This window comes from Oncorhynchus tshawytscha, unplaced genomic scaffold (assembly GCF_018296145.1).
Source record: "Oncorhynchus tshawytscha isolate Ot180627B unplaced genomic scaffold, Otsh_v2.0 Un_contig_2903_pilon_pilon, whole genome shotgun sequence".
NCBI classification, from domain to species: domain Eukaryota; kingdom Metazoa; phylum Chordata; class Actinopteri; order Salmoniformes; family Salmonidae; genus Oncorhynchus; species Oncorhynchus tshawytscha.
Genome location: NW_024609804.1, coordinates 401,369 through 425,123, shown reverse-complemented (window position 1 = coordinate 425,123; position 23,755 = coordinate 401,369). Strand labels below are relative to the sequence as shown.

The 23,755-nt window shown below is 41.7% G+C and overlaps 1 protein-coding gene across 9 annotated transcripts in view; it reads left to right on the top strand.

Annotated features, from left to right (window-relative positions):
* LOC112239018 (zinc finger protein OZF-like) overlaps positions 1 to 23,755 on the top strand; it is a 139,173-nt gene that overhangs the window by 96,928 nt on the left and 18,490 nt on the right. For 3 of the 9 annotated variants that reach the window (XM_042318342.1, XM_042318349.1, XM_042318344.1), the window contains 3 exons: positions 1,800 to 2,036; positions 3,949 to 4,182; positions 6,830 to 7,078. In XM_042318342.1, coding sequence (XP_042174276.1) covers positions 1,800 to 2,036; positions 3,949 to 4,182; positions 6,830 to 7,078 — 720 coding nt within the window. Of the gene's footprint in view, positions 1 to 343; positions 836 to 1,799; positions 2,037 to 3,948; positions 4,183 to 6,829; positions 7,079 to 23,552; positions 23,709 to 23,755 lie in introns of those variants that run through there. The other 6 variants (XM_042318345.1, XM_042318343.1, XM_042318347.1 and 3 more) reach the window with 5 other exon arrangements.

The window sequence follows — 23,755 nt, the reverse complement described above, 5'->3', positions numbered from 1 at the left end:
TATCATATAAAGATGGTGTAATGATCAGTTTTTAGCATTACTTTGGGTGTATTATTTTTCTACAAACAACTTTTGTTTATTGATAAACAAGCTATGAATCAACTACTTGTGTTTATTAAATTGTATTTTAATACTAGATGTATTATACCATCTGCAGTAACGCGCCACTCGGGACACTCCATCCGAAAAGTTTTTAATGCTTATCAATTGCCTTGCACAAAGTATCAAAATTCTAAAATACAACTTAAACAGGACTATTACATTATTTAATTTAAGTGTTAAATAGTATTTTTTGATCACAGAAACAATGATAAAATATGGACAAATAAATTAATAATAAAATGTCAATTACATAAAGCAGCCTGTGTAATCATCTGCCAGAGAGGAGCCCCAGTCGGTCCGAGCCCCAAGTAATACATTTGGGCCAGATAACTCACACCGGAATCCACCCGAGCTCAATCCCGGTATCCTAGCTTTTAGTAATACTGCCTAAGGCGGCCCAGACTCGGGCCACAAGACTTCGGACGTGTCTGACTCTCAGCGGAGTATCGCGACTCTCTTGAATCGGACCAGATCCACTGTGCTAGCTGGGATGGGACAACATTCCACAGGCCACAATCAACTCGCTGCAAAATAGATGTGTCCCGGAGGAGGCAGCGACCCCTTCTCATGTGATGAGGTTGGGTCATCCCAAGGATCCCGGAATGCACGGACGGTGTTAGTGGGGGAACAGGAAGTTCCGGACAGAAGCGCACCATTATTCAGTGTAAAGAAAGCGCCAGAACGGTGCAGTCAAGAAGATAATATTCTTGTCCTTTTCTATTTATTACTACAGGTATGTAATAGCACGTTTAAACATTATAATATCGAAAGAATATGTCGTACCATTTTAGGTAATACATCCGTTAAGGTATTATCACGTTGGGTAAAGGTGTGATGTGTTATTTTTGTGTCAAGCCGAGTGAAGAACGTGATAATGTTAACTATTTTACAAGTTACATAGTTAGAGCCTTTGGGGTTTGTCTGAGTGGATGTACATAGTTTTCTCAAGGTACTTTCATAAAGAATATATTGACTTGAGATTTCTGAATTCGTTTTACAATATATTAGTTTTGTGTAAAATTCACAAGCTGGTAAAATGGCGGCGCCACTCGGTCTGCATCAACAGACTTCAGTCCAGGCGGTGTGGATGCAGCAGAGAGACCATTTCACGGTTACACTACTGTTTTAAAGCTTAATGTAATGATTATCAGTTTTCTACATGTGTACTAATATTCAGACTCTTAATAAGTTATCGTTGTCTATACATATTACTGTGGTGTGAACGGAAATACTATTGGTTTTTGATTTAAATAACACAGTGAAGACAATGTTATTCAGGAAAATAGTACATAGTGCTGCCTGAAACATACTGCAACCTTGTACTAAATGTTTTTTGAGTCATTTATGCATTTATGTGAATTCAGGAAATCTACCATAGATTAAGTGCGCTTAATTGTGTAGCCTGATTTAAAGCGTAAACGTTGTCTAATGTGAAGGAATTCATGTTTTGTTGTCAATGCTGAGCTACCAGATCTATTGAAATGAGATCAGTGCTTGACTTGGACAGGAGCTCACTGGAGCTGAGTACCAGCACCTCAAATGTATATTGTTTGAGCTCATGTTCCTCTTTTAGAATATTAGCTCAACAGTATTGTGGTACTCCTGCACCTAGATTTAAATAATATTTTTTGAGAGTAAAAGAAATTGCCAGAACTAAGAAGACAATAACTTTAGTATTTTTCTCTTTATTACTACAGGCCGACTCAGATTAAGTCTGAGGCCGGTAACGCCAACAGTGAGGACAAACCCAGCCTGCCTCTCTCCTTCCACACTGAGTCCAAACCTACAGTCACTGGGTCCTGATTGTGTCAGTGGAGCCCAGTTTGCACTGCAGGATCCAGAGATGGCATCAGTGAAGCTGGAAGACTGCAGTCCAACAATGGAGCTGAATATTGACATTAAAGATGAAGAAGAGGAGGAGAAGATTAGTCATGGTAAGAGCAGGTTCTGTCTATCCAAGTTTGTTTACTGGCATAGAGCAGTGGGGTGGAGACACTTGCAGAAGTTGGCCTTTTATGGTAAGAGCAGGTTTCATCTAACTAAGTTTGTTTCATTCCAACTTTCCACTGTGTATGAAAAGTTGCAATAGAACTGTTTCATGATGAACTGTTTCAATGAGAAGGTAGATGATATTTCATGCTACTGAGACTTGCATGGTTTGACACCAGTATTGCCAGTATTTGTTTTATTCACTGGGCTGTCTGGAGTGATCAGAGAGTAGACTAAAGAAGTGAAATAGACAAACTGCCAGTGTTTTAAAGTTCTATGAAATGAGTCTGTAGTTTCTAACTCTTGTGATAGTGAGTATTTATGAGGATTTATGAGATGAGATTTGAGATACTTTTAGATTAGTTTTAATCCCTTTTGTATTGCACAGCCTGCTGATATGAATACATACAGTACCAGCCTACTGATATGAATACATACAGTACCAGCCTACTGATATGAATACATACAGTACCAGCCTACTGATATGAATACATACAGTACCAGACTACTGATATGAATACATACAGTACCAGACTACTGATATGAATACATACAGAACCAGCCTACTGATATGAATACATACAGTACCAGCCTACTGATATGAATACATACAGAACCAGCCTACTGATATGAATAAATACAGTGCCAGCCTACTGATATGAATACATACAGTACCAGCCTATTGATATGAATACATACAGTACCAGCCTACTGATATGAATACATACAGTACCAGACTACTGATATGAATACATACAGAACCAGCCTACTGATATGAATACATACAGTACCAGACTACTGATATGAATACATACAGTACCAGCCTACTGATATGAATACATACAGTACCAGCCTATTGATATGAATACATACAGTGCCAGCCTATTGATATGAATACATACAGTGCATTCACAATGTATTTAGACCCCATGACTTTTCCCACATTTTTTACGTTACAGCCTTTTTCTAAAATGGATTAAATAAATGTTTCTCATCAATCTACACACAATACACCATCATGACATTTATAAAATATTTAAAACAGAAAACTTATTTACATAAGTATTCAGACTCTTTGCTAGGAGACTCGACATTGAGCTCAGGTGCATCTTGTGTCCATTGATCATCCTTGCTGTTTCTACAACTTGATTGTTTTTAACCTGTGGTAAATTCAGTTGATTGGACATGATTTGGAAAGGCACACACCTGTCTATATAAGGTCCCACATTTGATAGTGCAGGTCAGAGCAAAAACCAAGCCATGAGGTTGAAGGAATTGTCCGTAGAGCTCCATGAAAGGAAAAATTCACAAGCTAGTAAAATGGCGGCGCCTACTCGATCTGCATCAACACACTTCAATGTGGATGCAGCAGAGAGACAATTTTACAGTTGCACTACTGTTTTGAAACCAAATGTAATAATTATCTGTTTTCTACATGTGTCATAACATTCAGACACATTCAGTTGTTTCTGTTTTTATCGATAAATGTTACTGTGGTGTGAACAGGACATACAAATGGTTTTTGAAGTAAAACAGTGAATACGAGGTGAAGTAAAATAGCACGTAGTGCTGCCTAAAACATACTGCAACCTTGTACTAAATGGTTTTTGAGTCATTTATGCATTTTTCTACTATAGGTTAAGTATTGTCTCAAACATATTGTGGAGCTCCTGCACTAAATATAAACAGTACCGGCACCCAAAATGAGTATCGGCAACTATTTCAGTCCAAGTCAAGCACTGAATTAGATAATTGAACAAGAAAAAAATAGAATATATTTTTAGAGAATGAAGAAAGTTCCAGAACTTATGACAATAATGTTTGTGTCCATTTCTCTTCTACTACTTTCCGACTCAGATATGAGGCTGGTAACATCAACAGTGAGGACAAACCCAGCCTGCCTCTCTCCTTCCACACTGAGTCCAAACCTACAGTCACGGGGTCCTGATTGTGACAGTGGAGCCCAGTTTGCACTGCAGGATCCAGAGATGGCATCAGTGAAGGTGGAAGACTGCAGTCAAACACTGGAGCTGAATGTCAACATTAAAGATGAAGAAGAGGAGGAGAAGATTGGGAAATCTGTTTCTCATGGTAAGAGCAGGTTCTATCTAACTAAGTTTGTTGTTTGTTCCAACTTCCCACTGTGTATGAAAAGTTGCAGTAGAATGAGTGTGTAGTTACGAATAACCCTTGTGATGTTGAGTTGATGATTTAGCTCATAATTTTCTTGACTTATGAGATACTTTAATAGTTTTTAGTCCCCTTTTGTATTGCACAGCCTTCTTACATGAATACGTACAGGTAGCCTAGTGGTTAGAGAGTTGGCCAGTCAATTAAAGGCTGCTGGATCGAATGACAAGGTAAATATTGGTCGTTCTGCCCCTGAGCAAAGCAGTTAACCCACTGTTCCCTCGGCGCCGGAGATGTGGATGTCGATTATGGCAGCCCCCCGCACCTCTCTGATTCAAAGCGGTTGGGTTAAATGTGGAAGACACATTTCAGTTGCATGCATTCAGTTGTACAGCTGACTAGGTATCCCCTCTCCCATTCAGGAAGTATTTAGACCCCTTGACTTTTTCCTCGTTTTATTACGTTACAGCCTTATTCTAAATTGTATTAAATAAAAAATGTTCCTCAATCTACACACAATACCCCATAATAACAAAGCAAACAGGTTTTTAGAATTGTTTTCACATTTTATACTTAAAAAACCCCAAACAGAAATACCTTATTTACATAAGTATTCAGACCCTTTGCTATGAGACTCGACATTAAGCTCAGGTGCATCCTGTTTCCATTAGATATGTTTCTACAACTTGATTGTTGTCAACCTGTGGTAAATTCAATTGATTGGACATGATTTGGGAAAGCACACACCTGTTTATATAAGGTCCCACAGTTGACAGTGCATGTCAGAGTAAAAACCACATTTTTATTTACACTGACTGCCTAACCGGACGATGCTGGTTCAATTGTGCGTCGCCCTATGGGACTCCTGATCACGGCCAGTTGAGATACAGCCTGGAATCAAACCAGTGTCTGTAGTGATGCCTCAAGCGCTGAGATGCAGTGCCTTCGACCGCTGCGCCACTCGGGAGCCCCTTGAAGCGTTGAAGGTCCCCAAGAACACAGGGGCCTCATCATTCATTGTTTTAATTTTTTTGACACATATTTATTAGTTCCAATTAGGACAGTCCACAATTACAGAAATACTATTTTATTTTGGTGCAGCCAGAGGAATTGATTGAAATAGACAAAGGTATTTGGGCAGAATATGAGTCTTAATGATATTTATTCTACCAATAATAGATACAAGCAATGATGTCCATCTGTTGGTGGATTATGTTGCATTCGTTACCATGGGTTCATAATTTGCTGAGCTCAAGGAGCTAATTTCTGGTGTGATTTTTAATACCAAGATACGTGAAACCTTGTTCTGTATTCACAAATAGATGCTGTACAACTGGATTCAGTATCTTTTTTGTTGAGGAAAAGGATGGAAGATTTGGTTTGATTAACTTTAAACCCCAAAAATGGACAAGTTTATTAATTAAATCGGAGAGGGACGAGTTCTTTAGATCTGTTAGGAATAAGAGGGTATCATCAGCATACAGGTCCATTTTTTTGTTCAAAATCTGTTTTAATTCTACTAATTGACGGTTGGGCCCTTACTGCAATGGCAAAGGGTTCTATAGCTAAAAGAAAGAGTCCTGGACTGTCTGGACATCCTTGTCTCGTGCCCCGAAAAATCTTAAAATGTTGTGAAATCAAGTTGTCAGTGGCAACATCTGTAGTGGGGTCGGTAAATCATCTCTTAATCCGTTTTACAGAAGTAGTTCCCAAATCTCTGAAATAAGACCACTCAACTCTATGGAATGCCTTTTCTGCATCAAGTGAGAGTATGGCAGTATCAGGGGACCCTTCACATGTGCACTGTGTTTAGTACACTACTCACATTGTGAAAACCTTGATGGTTTTTCACATAGCCTTTTTTGGTCTTTGTATATTAGATTTGGGAGCACTCTATCCAATCTCCTGGCTAAGGCTTTAGCACTAATTCTTGAGTCGTAGTTGGTAACATGGTGGCGCCCATTCTATCTGCGTCAACAGAATGCAGTGCTGGTGCAGAGACAATTTCACGGTCGCACTACAGTTTTGAAGCTGAATGTAATGATTATCATGTGTAGTAGTATTCAGACACGTTCAGTTTTTATATTTAGCTGTAAATTATGGTGTGAACGGGAAATACGATTGGTTTTTAATGTGAAGACAGTTATTCAGGAAAATAGTACATAGTGCTGCTTAAAACAAACTGCAACCTTGTACTAAATGGTTTTTGAGTCATTTACGCATTTGGGAAATCTACTGTAGGTTAAGTTAATTTGCATTGTCTAGACTAATTTTAAAGGGTGTACTTTGTCCAATTTGAATGAATTAATGTTTTGTTACCTACTTCATCTTTTGAAATGAGATGGACAGGAGATTGGACAGGATCTGATTACCGCCACTTCAAATGTCTAGTGTTTGAGCTCATGTTCCCCTTATACAATATTAGCTCAACAGTATTGTGGAGCTGCTGCACCTAAATATAAACAGTACCGGCACCTATTTCAGTCCAAGTCAAGCACTGAATTAAATCATTGAACCAAAATAAATATAATATATATTTTTGAGAGTAAAGAAAGTGCCTGAACTGTCAAGACAATAACTTTTTTTCTGTTACTCGTTGTTACTACAGGACGACTAGAATTAAGTCTGAAGCCGATAACATCAACAGTGAGGACAAACCCGGCCTGCCTCTCTCCTTCCACATTGAGACCAAACCTACAGTCACGGGGTCCTGATTGTGACAGTGGAGCCCAGTTTGCACTGCAGGATCCAGAGATGGCATCAGTGAAGCTGGAAGACTGCAGTCAAACACTGGAGCTGAATGTCAACATTAAAGATGAAGAAGAGGAGGAGAAGATTGGGAAATCTGTTTCTCATGGTAAGAGCAGGTTCTATCTAACTAAGTTTGTTGTTCGTTCCAACTTCCCACTGTGCATGAAAAGTTGCTGTAGAACTATTTCAATGAGAAGGTAGATGTTATTTCATGCTACTGACACGTGCATGGTTTGACACCAGTTTTGTCAGCATTAGTTTTATTAACTGGTCTATATGGAGTGATCAGAGAGTAGACTAAAGAAGTGAAGTGGACAAACTGCCAGTGTTTTAAAGTTCTATGAAATAAGTCTGTAGTTACTAACCCTTGTTATAGTGAGTGGAGGATGACATGCCCCTGTTTAGCTTTCGGGTTTGAACCACTTTTAGAATAGTTTGATTCCCCTTTTGTATTGTAAAGACTACTTATATGAAAAATGTCACCCGGTACAGACAGAAGAGGACTGGCAACCCCTCTCGGCCTGGTTCCTCTCTACCTTTCTTTCTTCTGCTTTCGAGGGAGTTTTCTTCTTCTACATCTACATTGCTCTTTGGGGATTTTAGGCTGGGTTTCTGTAAAGCACTTTGACATCTGCTGATGTAAAAAGGGCTTCATAAATATACATTTGATTGACATGTATATCATACCAACTGACTGGTTCTTCTGATGTTGTTCACACAGGAGACCATGTTGAGACATTCTCTACATCCAGAGAGAAACAGCAGGAAGATCATGGAGCTAAGAGGTCTCACCACTGCCCACATTGTGAGGAGATTTTCCCAATTCTATCAAAGCTAAAAATACACCTAAAAATACACACAGGAGAGAATCCGTATTCCTGTACTGACTGTGGGAAGAGATTCACAACATCAGGGAATCTGACAGTTCATCAGAGAGTGCACACTGGAGAGAAGCCTTTCTCCTGCTCTGACTGTGGAAAGATTTTCTCTCGACTGGGCCACTTAAAAAGACATGAACATATACATACAGGAGTGAAGCCTTACTCCTGCTCTGATTGTGTTAAATGCTACACAACATCAGCTGAGCTAAAACTTCATCAGAGAGTGCACACTGGAGAGAAGCCTTACTCCTGCTCTGACTGTGGAAAGAGTTTCTCTCGACAGGGTTTTTTAAAAGCACATGAACTTATTCATACAGGAGTGAAGCCTTATACCTGCTCTGACTGTGGGAAGATTTTCTCTCAACTGGGCAACTTAAAAACACATGAACGTATACATACAGGAGTGAAGCCTTACGCCTGCTCTGACTGTGTCAAATGCTTCACAACATCAACTGAGCTAAAAGTCCATCAGAGAACACACACAGGCGAGAAGCCTTACTCTTGCTCTGACTGTGGAAAGAGTATCTCTCTACTGTGCAACTTAAAAACACATGAACGTATACATACAGGAATGAAGCCTTACTCCTGCTCTGACTGTGTAAAATGCTTCACAACATCAGCTGAGCTAAAGGTTCATCAGAGAACACACACTGGAGAGAAGCCTTACTCCTGCTCTGACTGTGGAAAGAGTTTCTCTCAAATGTGCCACTTAAAAAGACACCAAGGTAAACATAAAGGAGAGAAGCCTTACCACTGATCTGACTGTAGAAAATGATTTTAAAATGCTGAGCTAAAAGGTCATCAGAGAACAGACACAGGAGAGAAGCCTTACTTCTGCTCTTAATTTGGCACGAGTAACTCAAGTAAAAGTATAAAGGTATTTGGTTGTAAATATACCTTAGTATCAAAAGTAATCTTGATAAGTGCATGAATTGGACCATTTTCTGTCCTGCTAATCATAAAAAAATGAAGTTGAGTACTTGTGTGTCAGGGAAATTTATGGTGTTAAAAGTATTATTTACTCTAGGAATTTAGTGAAATAAAAGTAAAAGTTGTCAAAAATATAAATAGTAAAGAAAAGAACCCCAAAACTACTTAAGTAAAAATTATTTAAAGAACTATAAGTACTTTACACCACTGCATGCATCCACGCCATGTGGCAGTGTGGTGGTGTGAAGGTGTGGGGTGTGTTTTAAGGGCACACATTGGGCCCCTTGATAAAAGTTGTAATGTTTGAATGCCACAGGATATCTAAACATCATTGCCAATCAGGTGCATCCTTCATGGCAGCAGTATATCCATCTGCAAATGGATTCTTTCAGCAGGATAATGTCTTATGCCACTCTGAGGACAAAGGGGGGTGCAACTCAATATTAGGAAGGTGTTTCAAATATTTTGTACTAGGGATGCACCGATATGACATTTTTGGCCAATAAGATATCCAATATTTTCCTTGCCAACAAACTACACCGATATTTAAAATGTTAGCGGCCTTCTAAGCATTCTAATACAGTTAAATAGTTAAAACACGGACGCAGCGTTTCACTACATGATAGAGGAAATTATGGTTGAAATGACTAATTATGTATACATTCCAATCAGAACTGACTAGTCCAAATGCTATAATGTACTGTACATGTGAAGTTTCTCTCTTGCTCCCTTTTCCAATTGTATATAATGTAGTCAGGAGTTTAGTAACAATGGAGGTCTGTTCCTTAGTTCATTCATTGTACAATCTCCAGGTGTCAGGAACTGCCGATCTCCAGACTGTCAAAGAATGCTGATTTATGCTGACTGACCTTGACTTCGTGCTGATAACGCGAAGGCTTGAGAGCTAGAGGGCCCCTCTACTTGTGGAATAGATAGAACGTTTAGAAAACGCTGACGTCATTTTCAGTTTATAACCTGTGGAAATATGTGTATGTGGCAGTACTCTCTGGAATTAAACGCTCTTACCTGGCTTTTAAGACTGGTCTCGATCTACTTCATGCATAATTAATGAACTTACACCACATTAATGAACTAGAGAGAGTGTGAAATTGACTTTGGCTATAAAACATATAGGAATTTAGAAATTCCACTATCACTACAGTCCCTGGTTTGAATCACACCCGAACGTGATTGAGAGCGCACAATTGGCCCAGCCTCGTCCGGGGTTGGTCGTTATTGTAAATAAGAATTTGTTCTTAACTAATTTGCCTAGTTAAGTAAAAGTTACACACCACAAACCACACCGACCAAACAGTTATTTTGTTGGCATTTACGTATGTCCCCATTACCAGTAAAACATCATCAAAACCGATTTATTTCACTTGCTGTATGTACTGTTTCGTTGTTCAGTCGTTTCATTCTCAACCAGGATTTCATCATTCATGTCAAGCAGTGAAGTTTCAGCTGTCTGTCCGTAGCCTCTCTTCCTCGTGTGCTCTTTCACTGTGTCCGTTTCCATCTTGTCCAGCTGTTTATGTAACATGAACCCTTTTTCTTGTCTGCATCGAAGTAGCGGTCCTTGTACCGAGCATGATGGCGACACAGTAAAGAGACTCAGAGAGAATGCCATCGAATCGCTTGTTCACAGCATCGAGTACTTTTGTTAGTTAACTGTCGACACACACAGTGGGGTTTTGTTGAGTGGGGGTTTCAATGCCATGAAAGAGGGTATCACGTCTGCTGCAGGTGCAGTTGATTAGCTTATTTCTCGAGACAGTTGTTGGATTGGCGCTAGGAGTGTGTTCATGTTTCCAAGTTTCAAACACCTTGGAAATGGCAGCAGCGGTATGAGAACCAGCACATTCTTGAACATGCAATACTGTGTTCTGGGGATTGACCAGTCGGCGAAAGCCAACGTCATCCACGACAGAGGACGGTTGATTGTCAAGGGTAATGAATTCCATTATCTTGGCGTTAATGGATTTCGCCTTTGAGTTGTCTCGCTGAAATGTCCTTACTCTTTCAAATGACTGCTTGACTTGAACTTGTTTAGTTGTTGGAAGTGTGCGCTTAGTATTTTTCTGCTTTTTTTCTGTTTAGGGCTGTATTTTTTGAGGCGTCATCTATCCACGTTATATGGGTATGCATGTCAGCTTTAATTAACATCGGTTTTGCACATCGGTGTTAAATGAAACATCGGGCCGATGTTGGCATTTTTAGCTAATATTGTCAGATTCCGATATGCTCAACGATATATTGTGCATCCCTATCCGTGTATATCATATAAAGATGGTGTAATGATCAGTTTTTAGCATTAGTTTGGGTGGATTATTTTATTACTTAACAACTTTTGTTTAATGATAAACAGGCTATGAATCAACTACTTGTGTTTATGAAATTGTATCTTAATACTAGATTCATTATTTTAGTCATTGATGATGAATGTGTTTGAATAACTGTGTTGAAGTTAATTGTTCTGGTGGCAGGTAGCCTAGTGGTTAAGAGTGTTGGGCCAGTAACTGAAAGGTCACTGGTTTGAATCCCAAGCCGATTAGGTGAAACATCTGTCATTGTGCCCTTGAGCAAAGCAATTAACACGTATTTGTCCTGTATGTCTCTCTGGATAAGAACATCTGCTAAATGACAAGAATGTAATTAAAAATTATGTTTGTACATGAATTTATGCTGGGCAACCTCTTTTCTCTTGTGTATAATTAAATTAAATAAACTGTTTGAAGTGAAATACTGTATATACAGTTGAAGTCAGAAGTTTACATACACCTTAGCCTAATGCATTTAAACTCAGTTTTTCACAATTCCTGATATTTAGTCCAAGTAAAACATTCCCTGTCTTAGGTTAGTTAGGATCACCACTTTATTTTAAGAAAGTAAAATATCAGAATAATATTGATTTATTTCAGCTTTTATTTATTTTATCACATTCCCAGTTGGTCAGAAGTTTACATACACTCAATTAGTATTTGGTAGCATTGACTTTAAATTGTTTAACTTGGGTCAAATGTTTCAGGGAGTCTTCCACAAGCTTCCCACAATAAGTTGGGTGAATTTTGACACGTTCCTCCTGCCAGAGCTGGTGTAACTGAGTCAGGTTTGTAGGCCTCCTTGCTTGCACACGCTTTTTCAGTTCTGCCCAAAAATGTTCTATGGGATTGAGGTCAGGGCTTTGTGATGTCCACTCCAATACCTTGACTTTGTTGTCCTTAAGCCATATTGCCACAAGTATGCTTGGGGTCATTGTCCATTTGGAAGACTCATTTGCGACCAAGCTTTAACTTTCTGCCTGATGTCTTGATGTTGCTTCAATATATCCACATCATTTCCCTTCCTCATGATGTCATCTATTTTGTGAAGTGCACCAGTCCCTACTTCAGCAAAGCACCCCCACAACATGATGCTGCCTCCGCCGTGCTTCATGGTTGGGATGGTGTTCTTCGGCTTGCAAGCCTCCCCCTTTTTCCTCCAAACATAACGATGGTCATTATGGCCAAACAGTTCTATTTTTGTTTCATCAGACCAGAGAATATTTCTCTGAGAAGTACTATCTTTGTCCCCAAGTGCAGTTGCAAACTGTAGTCTGGCTTTTTTTATGGCAGTTTTGGAGCAGTGGCTTCTTCCTTCTTTCTTCCTTGCTGAGCGGACTTTCAGGTTATGTCGATATGGGACTCGTTTTACTGTGGATATAGATACTTTTGTACCTGTTTCCTCCAGCATCTTCACACGGTCCTTTGCTGTTGTTGTGGGATTGATTTTCACTTTTCGCACCAAAGTACATTCATCTCTAGGAGACAGAACACATCTTCTTCCTGAGCGGTATGGCGGCTGCGTGGTCCCGTGGTGTTTATACTTGCGTACTATTGTTTGTACAGATGAATGTGGCTGAGCTATTTTGATTTTCCCATGATGTCAAGCAAAGAGGCACTGAGTTTGAAGGTAGGCCTTGAAATACATCCACAGGTACACCTCCAATTGATTCAAATGATGTCAATTAGCCTATCAGAAGCTTCTAAAGCCATGACAATTTTTGCGAATTTTCCAAGCAGTTTAAAGGCACAGTCAACTTAGTGTATGTGAACTTTTGACCCACTGGAATTGTGATACAGTGAAATAATCTGTAAACAATTATTGGAAAAATTACTTGTCATGCACAAAGTAGATGTCCTAACCAACTTGCCAAAACTATAGTTTGTTAACAAGAAATTTGTGGAATGGTTGAAAAACGAGTTTTAATTACTTCAACCTAAGTGTATGTAAACTTACGACTTCAACTTTATATCTCCCTCACTAACTTTAAGCATCAGCTGTCAGAGCAGCTTACCGATCACTGTACCTGTACACAGCCCATCTGTAAATAGCCCACCCAACTACCTCATTCCCATATTGTTATTTATTTTTGCTCTTTTGCACATCAGTATCTCTACTTGCACATCTATCACTCCAGTGTTAATGCTAAATTGTAATTATTTCACCACTATGGCCTATTTATTGCATTACCCCCCTATACTTACTACATTTGCACATACTGTATATAGACTTTTCTATTGTATTATTGACTGTACCTTTGTTTATTCCATGTGTATCTCTGTGTTGTTTTTGTCGCACTGTTTTGCTTTATCTTAACCAGGTCGCGGTTGTAGATGAGAACTTGTTATCAACTGGCCTACCTGGTTAAATAAAGGTGAAATAAATCAAATCCCTATGGATGCGATCCGCCAACCCAATACCGAAGAAGAAGTGTTAGACTTTAGTAAAATATTTAGCTTTTCTTTTTTTAAAGTGTCCTTTCATTGTATATTATTAGATACAGAGGAGAACATGATATCATGGTTTGTTATAGTGTTTAAGTTGATCTTTTAACCTAAACCATTTTACTTGTGAATCTATTGGGATAGGGACATCCCAAGGATCCCGGATTGCAAGTAAAGTGGAATGAACAAGTTCCGGGAATGCACGCACAGTTCTTCAGAATAAGGAGTGTCCGTTTCAATTGTATTACTACAGTTATACAACAAATAGCACGTTTAAACGTTCAAAACATGCTAGCCAAACATCTGAAAAGGAATGATTGGTATATATTTTGTGTTATTTGTGTTTTTAAATCCGAGTGAACGTGATTACTATTTTACAATTCACATAGCTAGAGACTTTGGGTCTGTCGTGAATGTACATCATTTCCTCAAGGTAATTTCATAAGTAATCGATTTATTTGAGGTTTGAGTTCGTTTTGCATGCTATTGGTTTTGTGTAAAATGAGTTTTAATGACTTCAACCTAAGTGTATGTAAACTTACGACTTCAACTGTATATCTCCCTCACTAACTTTGAGCAGCTTACCGATCACTGCACCTGTACACAGCCCATCTGTAAATAGCCCACCCAACTACCTCATTCCCAGCTGCACCATCAAGAGCATCCAGGCCTACCACTGTTGTGTCATTGGCAAACTTAAGGATGGTGTTGGAGTCGTGCTTGGCCGTGCAGTCATGAGTGAACAGGGAGTAGAGGAGGGGACTAAGCACGCACCCATGAGGGGCCCCTGTGTTGAGGATCAGCATGACGGATGTGTTGTTACCTACCCTGATCACCTGGGGGTGGCCCGTCAGGAAGTCCAGGATCCAGTTGTAAAGGTAGGTGTTTAGTCCCAGGGTCCTTAGCTTACTGATGAGCTTTGAGGGCACTTTTGTGTGTAGTCATTTAGGCAGGTTGCTTTTGTGTTCTTGGGCACAGGGACTATGGTGGTCTGCTTGAAACATGTTGGTATTACAGACTCAATCAGGGACATGTTGAAAATGTCAATGAAGACACCTGCCAGTTGGTCAGCACATGCCCGGAGTACATGTCCTGGTAATCCGTCTGGCCCTGCAGCCTTGTGAATATTGACCTGTTCAAAGATCTTACTCACATCGGCTGCGGAGAATGTGATCACACAGTCGTCTGGAACAGCTGGTGCTCTCATGCATGTTTTAGTGTTATTGACTCGAGGTGAGCATAGAAGTAGTTTAGCTTTTCTGGTAGGCTCAAGTCACTGGGCAGCTCTCGGCTGTGCTTCCCTTTGTAGTCTGTAATGGTTTGCAAGCCCTGCCATATCTGACGAGCGTTGGAGCTGGTGTAGTACAATTCGATCTTAGTCCTGTATTGATGGTTCGTCGGAGGGCACATCAGGATTTCTTTAAAGTTTTTGGGTTAGTGTGAAAGCGGCAGCATCTAGCCTTCTGTAATCCAGGCAACATCTGCACAATGGCTTCTGGTTGGGGTATGTAAGTACGGTCACTGTGGGGACGACGTCGTCGATGCACTTATTGATAAAGCCAATGACTGATGTGGTGTACTCCTCAATGCCATCGGAAGAATCCCGAAACATATTCCAGTCTGTGCTAGCAAAACAGTCCTGTAGCTTAGCATCTAAACATCACAAATCTGAGGTAAAAAGGATGTGTAATTCCATTAAATGTTATGGGGTGAAAATACAAGCTTGTGTAAGGTAGTAACAGTAGCACAAAATGTCCAGATTGGAGAAATTAAAGCATTATACAATAGTTCAATGACAAAATAATTTAACATGCCAATTTGAAATTATAGCATATGTTGCCCACTCACAAACTATTGCAACAATGACATCTATTTCTTACTCATTTAACTATTGAGAGTTTAAAATACTCTTAACACACAGTTTAACCAGGTGCTCTAAAGCCTCCATAGACTCTGTGCAGCAGGCTGAACCTTACTAACACAATAGGAGAGGTTGTGGTAGACGTGGGCTATCACATATTCCAGTCTGTGCTAGCAAAACAGTCCTGTAGTTTAGCATCTGATTCATCTGACCATTTTTTTATTGATCTAGTCACTGGTGCTTCCTGCTTTAATTTTTGCTTGTAAGCAGGAATCGGGAGGATAGAATTATGGTCAGATTTGCCAAATGGAGGGTGAGGGAGAGCTTTGCTTGTATCTCTGTGTGTGGAGTATTGGTGGTCCAGAGTTTATTTTCCTCTGGTTGCACATTTAACATGCTGATAGAAATTTGATAAAACGTAAAACATCACAGTATGTCCTTTTGAGTTTTGAATCAGAGTCTTTACACGACAATCATGTTAGGATATATCAGTTATCCTGTTAGAAGACGTGTTTCCGAGGTGATCAGGAGGATTATGATATGGAGTTACGTTGAGATGCCACAAGACCGCTAGCAAAGCTGGGAGAAGAGGAGTATTGGGACAGGGACACAGAGGAGGGAGAAGAGGAGTATTGGGACAGGGCCACAGAGAGGAGGGAGAAGAGGAGTATTGGGACAGGGACACAGAAAGGAGGGAGAAGAGGAGTATTGGGACAGGGACACAGAGGAGGGAGAAGAGGAGTATTGGGACAGGGACATGGAGGAGGGAGAAGAGGAGTATTGGACAGAGACACTGAAAGGATGAAGGAGGAGGAGGGAGAAGAGGAGAATTGGGACAGGGCACAGAAAGGAGGGAGAAGAGGAGTATTGGGACAGCCTCCAGTATTTATGCTGCAATAGTTTATGTGTCGGGGGGCTAGGGTCAGTCTGTTATATCTGGAGTAATTCTCCTGTCTTATCCGGTGTCCTGTGTGAATTCAAGTATGCTCCCTCTAATTCTCTCTCTCTCTTTCTCTCGGAGGACCTGGGCCCTAGGACCATGCCTCAGGACTACCTGGCCTGATGACTCCTTGCTGTCCCCCATTCACCTTGTTGTGCTGCTGCTCCAGTTTCAACTGTTCTGCCTGCGGCTATGGCACCCTGACCTGTTCACCGGACGTGCTACCTTGTCCCAGACCAGCTGTTTTCAACTCTCTAGAGACAGCAGGTGCGGTAGAGATACTCTGAATGATCGGCTATGAAAAGCCAACTGACATTTACTCCTGAGGTGCTGACCTGTTGGACCCTCTACTAACACTGTGATTATTATTATTTGACCCTGCTGGTCGTCTATGAACATTTGAACATCTTGGCCATGTTCTGTAATAATCTCCACCCGGAACAGCCAGAAGAGGACTGGCCACCCCTCATAGCCTGGTTCCTCTCTAGATTTCTTCCTAGGTTCCGGCCTTTCTAGGGAGTTTTTCCTTGCCACCGTGCTTCTACAGTACACCTGCATTGCTTGCTGTTTGGGGTTTTAGGCTGGGTTTCTGTACAGCACTTTGTGACATCAGCTGATGTAAGAAGGGCTTTATAAATACGTTTGATTGATTGATTATTGGGACAGGGCCACAGAAAGGTGGATTTCAGAGGAGGAGGGAGAAGAGGAGTATTGGGACAGGGCCACAGAAAGGTGGAATCAGAGGAGGAGGGAGAAGATGAGTATTGGGACAGCCACAGAAAGGTGGATTTCAGAGGAGGAGGGAGAAGAGGAGTGTCACAGTCTGTCCTTTTGAGTTTTGAATCCGAGTCTTTACCCAACAATCATGTTAGGATATATCAAGTTATCCTGTTAGAGCTTTTGTACCGAATCCATTGCAGTGTTTCAGGTGACACACTTATGGTCATGTCACAGCAGAGTGCAGGAGGGAGATTCCAAGATGTGGGAAGTGTGCAGGAGGGCATCAGACAGGGGATTGTGTAGTTTCGGTGGATAAAGTTGTGTGTCAACCAATTCCACTGAGCAAATTTCAGGTCTTATGAAAATTCTGTTCAACTTCCAGTGCCTGTTTACTGTGAGCACAGAGGCTGTACTCACTTTAAGTTACAGTTTCACCCGTGTCCAAGTAGGCTACTGTGACTATTTGATCATAATGTAGGCTTACCAGGGTGGTATACCATCAAAAAAACAATGGAGAAAATGCATCTCATAATATTTTAACATGGAAATAGCTGATCTATCATTCAGCCTACAGTAGCAGCCAATGAGTGGTGTTCGATGTAGGCCTACATTCCATGAGACTTTTGAAAATAAAAAAAAACACGCAGGGCTTGACATGAATCTGTTTATCCACTTGTCCTTCAGACAATGAGGTGACAAAAAATGTGTTTGATGCAAGAAACCACTTTAGAAAACAAAATTCATTATTATTCCCATACCATTATTACATGATATCAGACAAATTAAGCTACCCTCTAGCTTATTTAAGACCTCAAAATAAAACTGCCCTTTTAAGACATAAAAAAAGCTCTTTACCTGACTTTCTTTTCAAAGATGTCTAGAAATGTATTGTAGGAAGCAATCACTCTCCCATTGTTGACTACAAATCATCTATAACTGGGCTAATAACTCACTAACTAGCAAAGGACATGTCCAAAATGTGCACACGTGGCTACATGCAGCTCCTGCTTTGATTTCAAAACAACCGCATCAACTCACGACCCTTCATGCTGTAAAAACAGTCCAGTTCAAACTAAATGGCACAGATCAATATATGGCATATATCTATATACATATAGGCCTACTGCAGCTCTGATTGGTTAGGCTGCACCAGTCTGCGTCGAGCACGGGCTGAGTTGTGCATGTCAACGCAATAGAATCTTACTCTGATGTGTTCTGCCTACAACAAAGTATCTTGCATAGTTCATTTTGTTTTCGGTATGTTATATTGAAAGTGGCTAATATTGTGTTGATTCAATCATAGTTGCCACAGTAAAGGGAGAAGTTGTTAAATAACAAGGAAAACTCTAGAAAGTTTGAGTGAAATTCAATCTCATGCCTCTCTCCATGGGCTGACACTTCTGTGCTGCAGTCCTGGGGGAGCTGCCTCTCTCCATGGGCTGACACTTCTGTGCTGCAGTCCTGGGGGAGCTGCCTCACTCCATGGGCTGACACTTCTGTGCTGCAGTCCTGGGGGAGCTGCCTCTCTCCGTGGGCTGACACTTCTGTGCTGCAGTCCTGGGGGAGCTGCCTCTCTCCGTGGGCTGACACTTCTGTGCTGCAGTCCTGGGGGAGCTGCCTCTCTCCGTGGGCTGACACTTCTGTGCTGCAGTCCTGGGGAGCTGCCTCTCTCCGTGGGCTGACACTTCTGTGCTGCAGTCCTGGGGGAGCTGCCTCTCTCCGTGGGCTGACACTTCTGTGCTGCAGTCCTGGGGGAGCTGCCTCTCTCCGTGGGCTGACACTTCTGTGCTGCAGTCCTGGGGAGCTGCCTCTCTCCGTGGGCTGACACTTCTGTGCTGCAGTCCTGGGGGAGCTGCCTCTCTCCGTGGGCTGACACTTCTGTGCTGCAGTCCTGGGGGAGCTGCCTCTCTCCGTGGGCTGACACTTCTGTGCTGCAGTCCTGGGGGAGCTGCCTCTCTCCGTGGGCTGACACTTCTGTGCTGCAGTCCTGGGGGAGCTGCCTCTCTCCGTGGGCTGACACTTCTGTGCTGCAGTCCTGGGGAGCTGCCTCTCTCCGTGGGCTGACACTTCTGTGCTGCAGTCCTGGGGGAGCTGCCTCTCTCCGTGGGCTGACACTTCTGTGCTGCAGTCCTGGGGGAGCTGCCTCTCTCCGTGGGCTGACACTTCTGTGCTGCAGTCCTGGGGGAGCTGCCTCTCTCCGTGGGCTGACACTTCTGTGCTGCAGTCCTGGGGGAGCTGCCTCTCTCCGTGGGCTGACACTTCTGTGCTGCAGTCCTGGGGGAGCTGCCTCTCTCCTTGGGCTGACACTTCTGTGCTGCAGTCCTGGGGAGCTGCCTCTCTCCATGGGCTGACACTTCTGTGCTGCAGTCCTGGGGGAGCTGCCTCTCTCCGTGGGCTGACACTTCTGTGCTGCAGTCCTGGGGGAGCTGCGCGTCAGTCTCTGAGTTACTGCGTGCCCAAGTGCAGTTTAGAGGGAACATTGGTGTCAACTGTAGGGGTGCCCATGTTGCTGGGGATTGGAAATGTCTGGTGCGAGAGAAGCAGGTTGAGATGTCCAGAGTCACAGTAGTGCAGAAGGTGTCATGCTGAAGCAGTGAAGAAAGTAGAGGAGATTGGGTCAAAGGTGAGGGATCCTGAATGAGATTTGACTTCAGAAGAGTTACAGTGTGTGTTGAGTGTTGGTGTCCCGTCCTCCCAGGCCGTTGGCGTGGTGCAGGAGCAGATAGGGTTCAAAGTAGTGGAATGGTGTAGTGGGTTTTTAATTGTGTGTAGGGTAAGTTGGAAGAGTGTTATTTAAAAAATATATTTTTTATTTATTTTAGCCTGTTTTCTCCCCAATTTCGTGGTATCCAATTGGTAGTTACAGTCTTGTCCCATCGCTGCAACTCCCTTACAGACTCGGGAGAGGCGAAGGTCGAGAACCGTGCGTCCTCCAAAACACAACCCAGCCAAGCTACACTGCTCGCATAACCCGGAAGCCAGCCGCACCAATGTATCTCTGAGCCTCTCTACACCTGGCGACCATGTCAGCATGCATTGCACCCGGCCCGCCACATCGTGCTACTGCATGATGGAACAAGGGGGGCAATTGTGCAGCATTTGGTGGATGCCAGGTGCAGAGAGAGGCTCAGAGATATAGAATCAGTCATGGTGTATCATATGCAGAGGCTGTAAGACAGACTGGTGGAACTACATTGTGGACTGATGGAGCTTCCATGGCTGGTCCCGTAGTAAGAGGACCTACTGTCAGACTGATGGAGCTTCCATGGCTGGTCCCGTAGTAAGAGGACCTACTGTCAGACTGATGGAGCTTCCATGGCTGGTCCGGTACTAAGTGGACCTACTGTCAGACTGATGGAGCTTCCATGGCTGGTCCCGTAGTAAGAGGACCTACTGTCAGACTGATGGAGCTTCCATGGCTGGTCCGGTACTAAGTGAACCTACTGTCAGACTGATGGAGCTTCCATGGCTGGTCCGGTACTAAGTGGACCTACTGTCAAGGCTGGTGCTTCTGCTGGTCCGGTACTAAGTGGACCTACTGTCAAGGCTGGTGCTTCTGCTGGTCCCAACCTATTGCACATTCCCTAAATACCACTCTCTCTTTATGTTTTAGCACAACCCTATGTTCCCCTATAACTCTGTTTAAATATCCATCATTGTAATGTATGTAGGAGGGATCTTAGACCAACACTTACAAACCCTCCAGTGTATGAGTCTCATAGTATTTACTGAAACAGAAGCAGGCACACCTGGTGGCTCTCCAGGAACAGGGTTGGTGGCCAATGCCCTACATACCATGACAGGTCAGGAAAGCCTGATCCCTAGTATGGGCAAACCTACTATATTTAATAGCACAAATAGTCTCGTGTTATTTTGGTGTTGATCTGGGCCTGAACTCAGAGACCAGGGTCTTGGTTCATTGGCACAAATCCCTGAAAACCCCAATAAACCCCTAGTAGATCTTATTGTGTAGATCTGGAAGTATTGGATAGATGTAAGCAATATGCTGATAGCTCCATCTGGAACTCTGATAGGCCAGGTAGGATTAAGGAAATGTCCTGTTGTGTTGTTTTTTGTATTTGAAATTGGTATTGGTACACACTGTTGTTGGGTTGCTAGCTACAGTAGCTAGGTCTCAAAACAAGCTTGCTGGAGCTCTGATCTTTACTCTGCAAGACACTACTTATCTCTGCAATATAGATACAGACAATTAGTTAGGTATACATGCAGGTAAATATAATACATATAACTATTTGCCTTGTTAACACATTAAATATGCACTATCTATCTATCTCTCTTTCTCTCTATATATATACATCTATCTATCCCCATTTCTGATGATCCATTGATGTCATCCATGATGTCTTACTAGTACAATGTGTTACTATTTTCTTTTTATCTATTTGTTAATTTTCTTATTTTTTAACTACATTGTTGGGAAGGGCTGGTAAGTAAGTATTTCATGGTAAGGTATACGGTTGTTGTATAAGGCGCGTGTGACAAATACAATTTAATTTGATGGCGGTGTCGCAAGCTACATGCAAAAACTTAAGAAAATCGTTAGGACCAATGAGAGTAGAGCTACTGAGTTCGGCGTCACAAACACTTGTCCATATATGGTATTGCGTTGGCAGCCATATTGGATTTCTATCGAGTGATGTCCCTGCAACCGGGAAACGTTATACCTCCTATTCGGGGTTGCCATGTTTGCAGTTTTCCTGTGGGCTACTTGGAAAACGATGTCGGGTGAAAATGTAATGGTGGCGGGTTGCGGGTTTTTGGGCTACTTCTTAATTGCACCGCAGCCGCTATAGCATTTTTCTTTTAAAATATTTATTTCAATGTGACCTGCTGCTGACTATTAGGCAGTGAGGCAGTCTGTTGCTGAGCAAGTGAGTGGTGGGGAGTGGGAGGGCCGGAGGCCGAGGTGTGTGTGGTTTGAGACTGAGCGCTGCAGCAGGCAGCTGAGTAACGTGAGTGACGCCTTGATAGCGTCGTCTGGATATGTGTGCAACAAAAGTTCAACATTCACCTTCTGCTACCATTTCTGTCAAACCGTTTACGCATACAGTTTTACTCACACGTTCGATACATTCAACACCACACATAACGCACTACAACTACCTCTGCAACGCAATGCTGCAAGGCAAACAAAGCGTTCCATTGGAAACAAGTTGTACTTCTGGTGTACAATTCGCTGTCGGTGTGATCGAGGCGTGAGAGGAGACCGAACGGACGCGCGAAAACCATATAAAGCGAAGGGTTTTAAGCATACTCAGTTCTTGGATCTCGAGCGGGACATTTTAAATAGAAGTTATGGAACTCCCTCGCGTGCTTCTGTTACGGAAAAGTCCACAATGAAACTGATATTACATGTGGAGAATGATACATATGTTGGCCATTAAGTAGCCTATTAATTTGTATGCCTATGTAAGCTACTGTAGCCTACCATTTCATACAATAAACATGTTGAGATGACGATATCACTGGAGTCATTGCAAATACATTTGTGCCACTTGTGTAGCCTACCTGGAAATCAAACGGATTTAATCCATAGCCTATAACTTCAGTTTATTGTTCTTGTAGCCTTGTGTAATTATGCTATTATTAATGGCCATGTTTAGTTAATGAAATGGGAAGTTATCAGTTGTGATTATGGTCACAGTTCAATCTATCAGCTGTTGCTAGAATGCATTAGATTGAAGGTAATAGTCAGTCAGATTAGGCTACAGGTAAATATACAAATTATTAATATATGATTCAGTGACTGAAATTCAAGACCCCATCCTCAGTAGCTTATTCCAGGAGGCTATTGGGCAACATAACCCTTTCTTACGTAACAATCGCCTCGCTATTCATGTTAACTAAATGCTCTGTCAATGTGAATTAAGCAAGCTGCTAAATCATTAATCTTATATATTGCCTAGGCTACTGTGGGCTATCTGGCTATATACTATTTGCATCTAGCTAACCAAACCATGGCAAAGTTGAATTACAATCATAAACGCAGATTTGAGTCAGTAAGCCTAGCCTATGCATATTTGAAATGACAAGTCAATAGCCTTCCTTGTAAAGGGTTTAAGTCAATAGCCTAATTCGTTTTTTGAAGTTCGTCCAAGTGTTTCTTGCACAGAGATCTCGAAATCCTCTGTCCAACTTTCATCCCTCAAACTCTCCTGTTGGATTGATCAATAGTTATGCACATGCGCACAAGGGATTTATTTACACTCATAGCAGTTACATCTACATCCAATGACTGAAAATGATCTGGCGAGTTTAATAAGAGCGAATTGTCTTTAGTCTTGAGACATATTCAAATTCCTTTATTAGTCATGTTAGCTTGCAATAATTATTATTTTGATGGAAAACCAAAGGTAACTTCTTACGTCGATATTCCTTCTTAATTCGCTCCATAACGTTGTGGAAAAGGCGATAACTATGGCAAAATGTGTCAACTCCTCTCTTGCGGCTGAAAAAAAAATCGACACGTTTTCAGGCCTTGTGGACTGGTTTTGATCATTGAGCTAGACATTTTGATACACCTGGCAACCCCAATCGCATTCTTCAGAATAAAGAAACGCCATAACTGTGCTGTCAAGAGGATAACTTTTTGTGTCCGTTTCTCTTCATTACTGAAGGTATGTGATAGCAAGTTTAAACAGTCTAACATCGAAAGAACGTCATA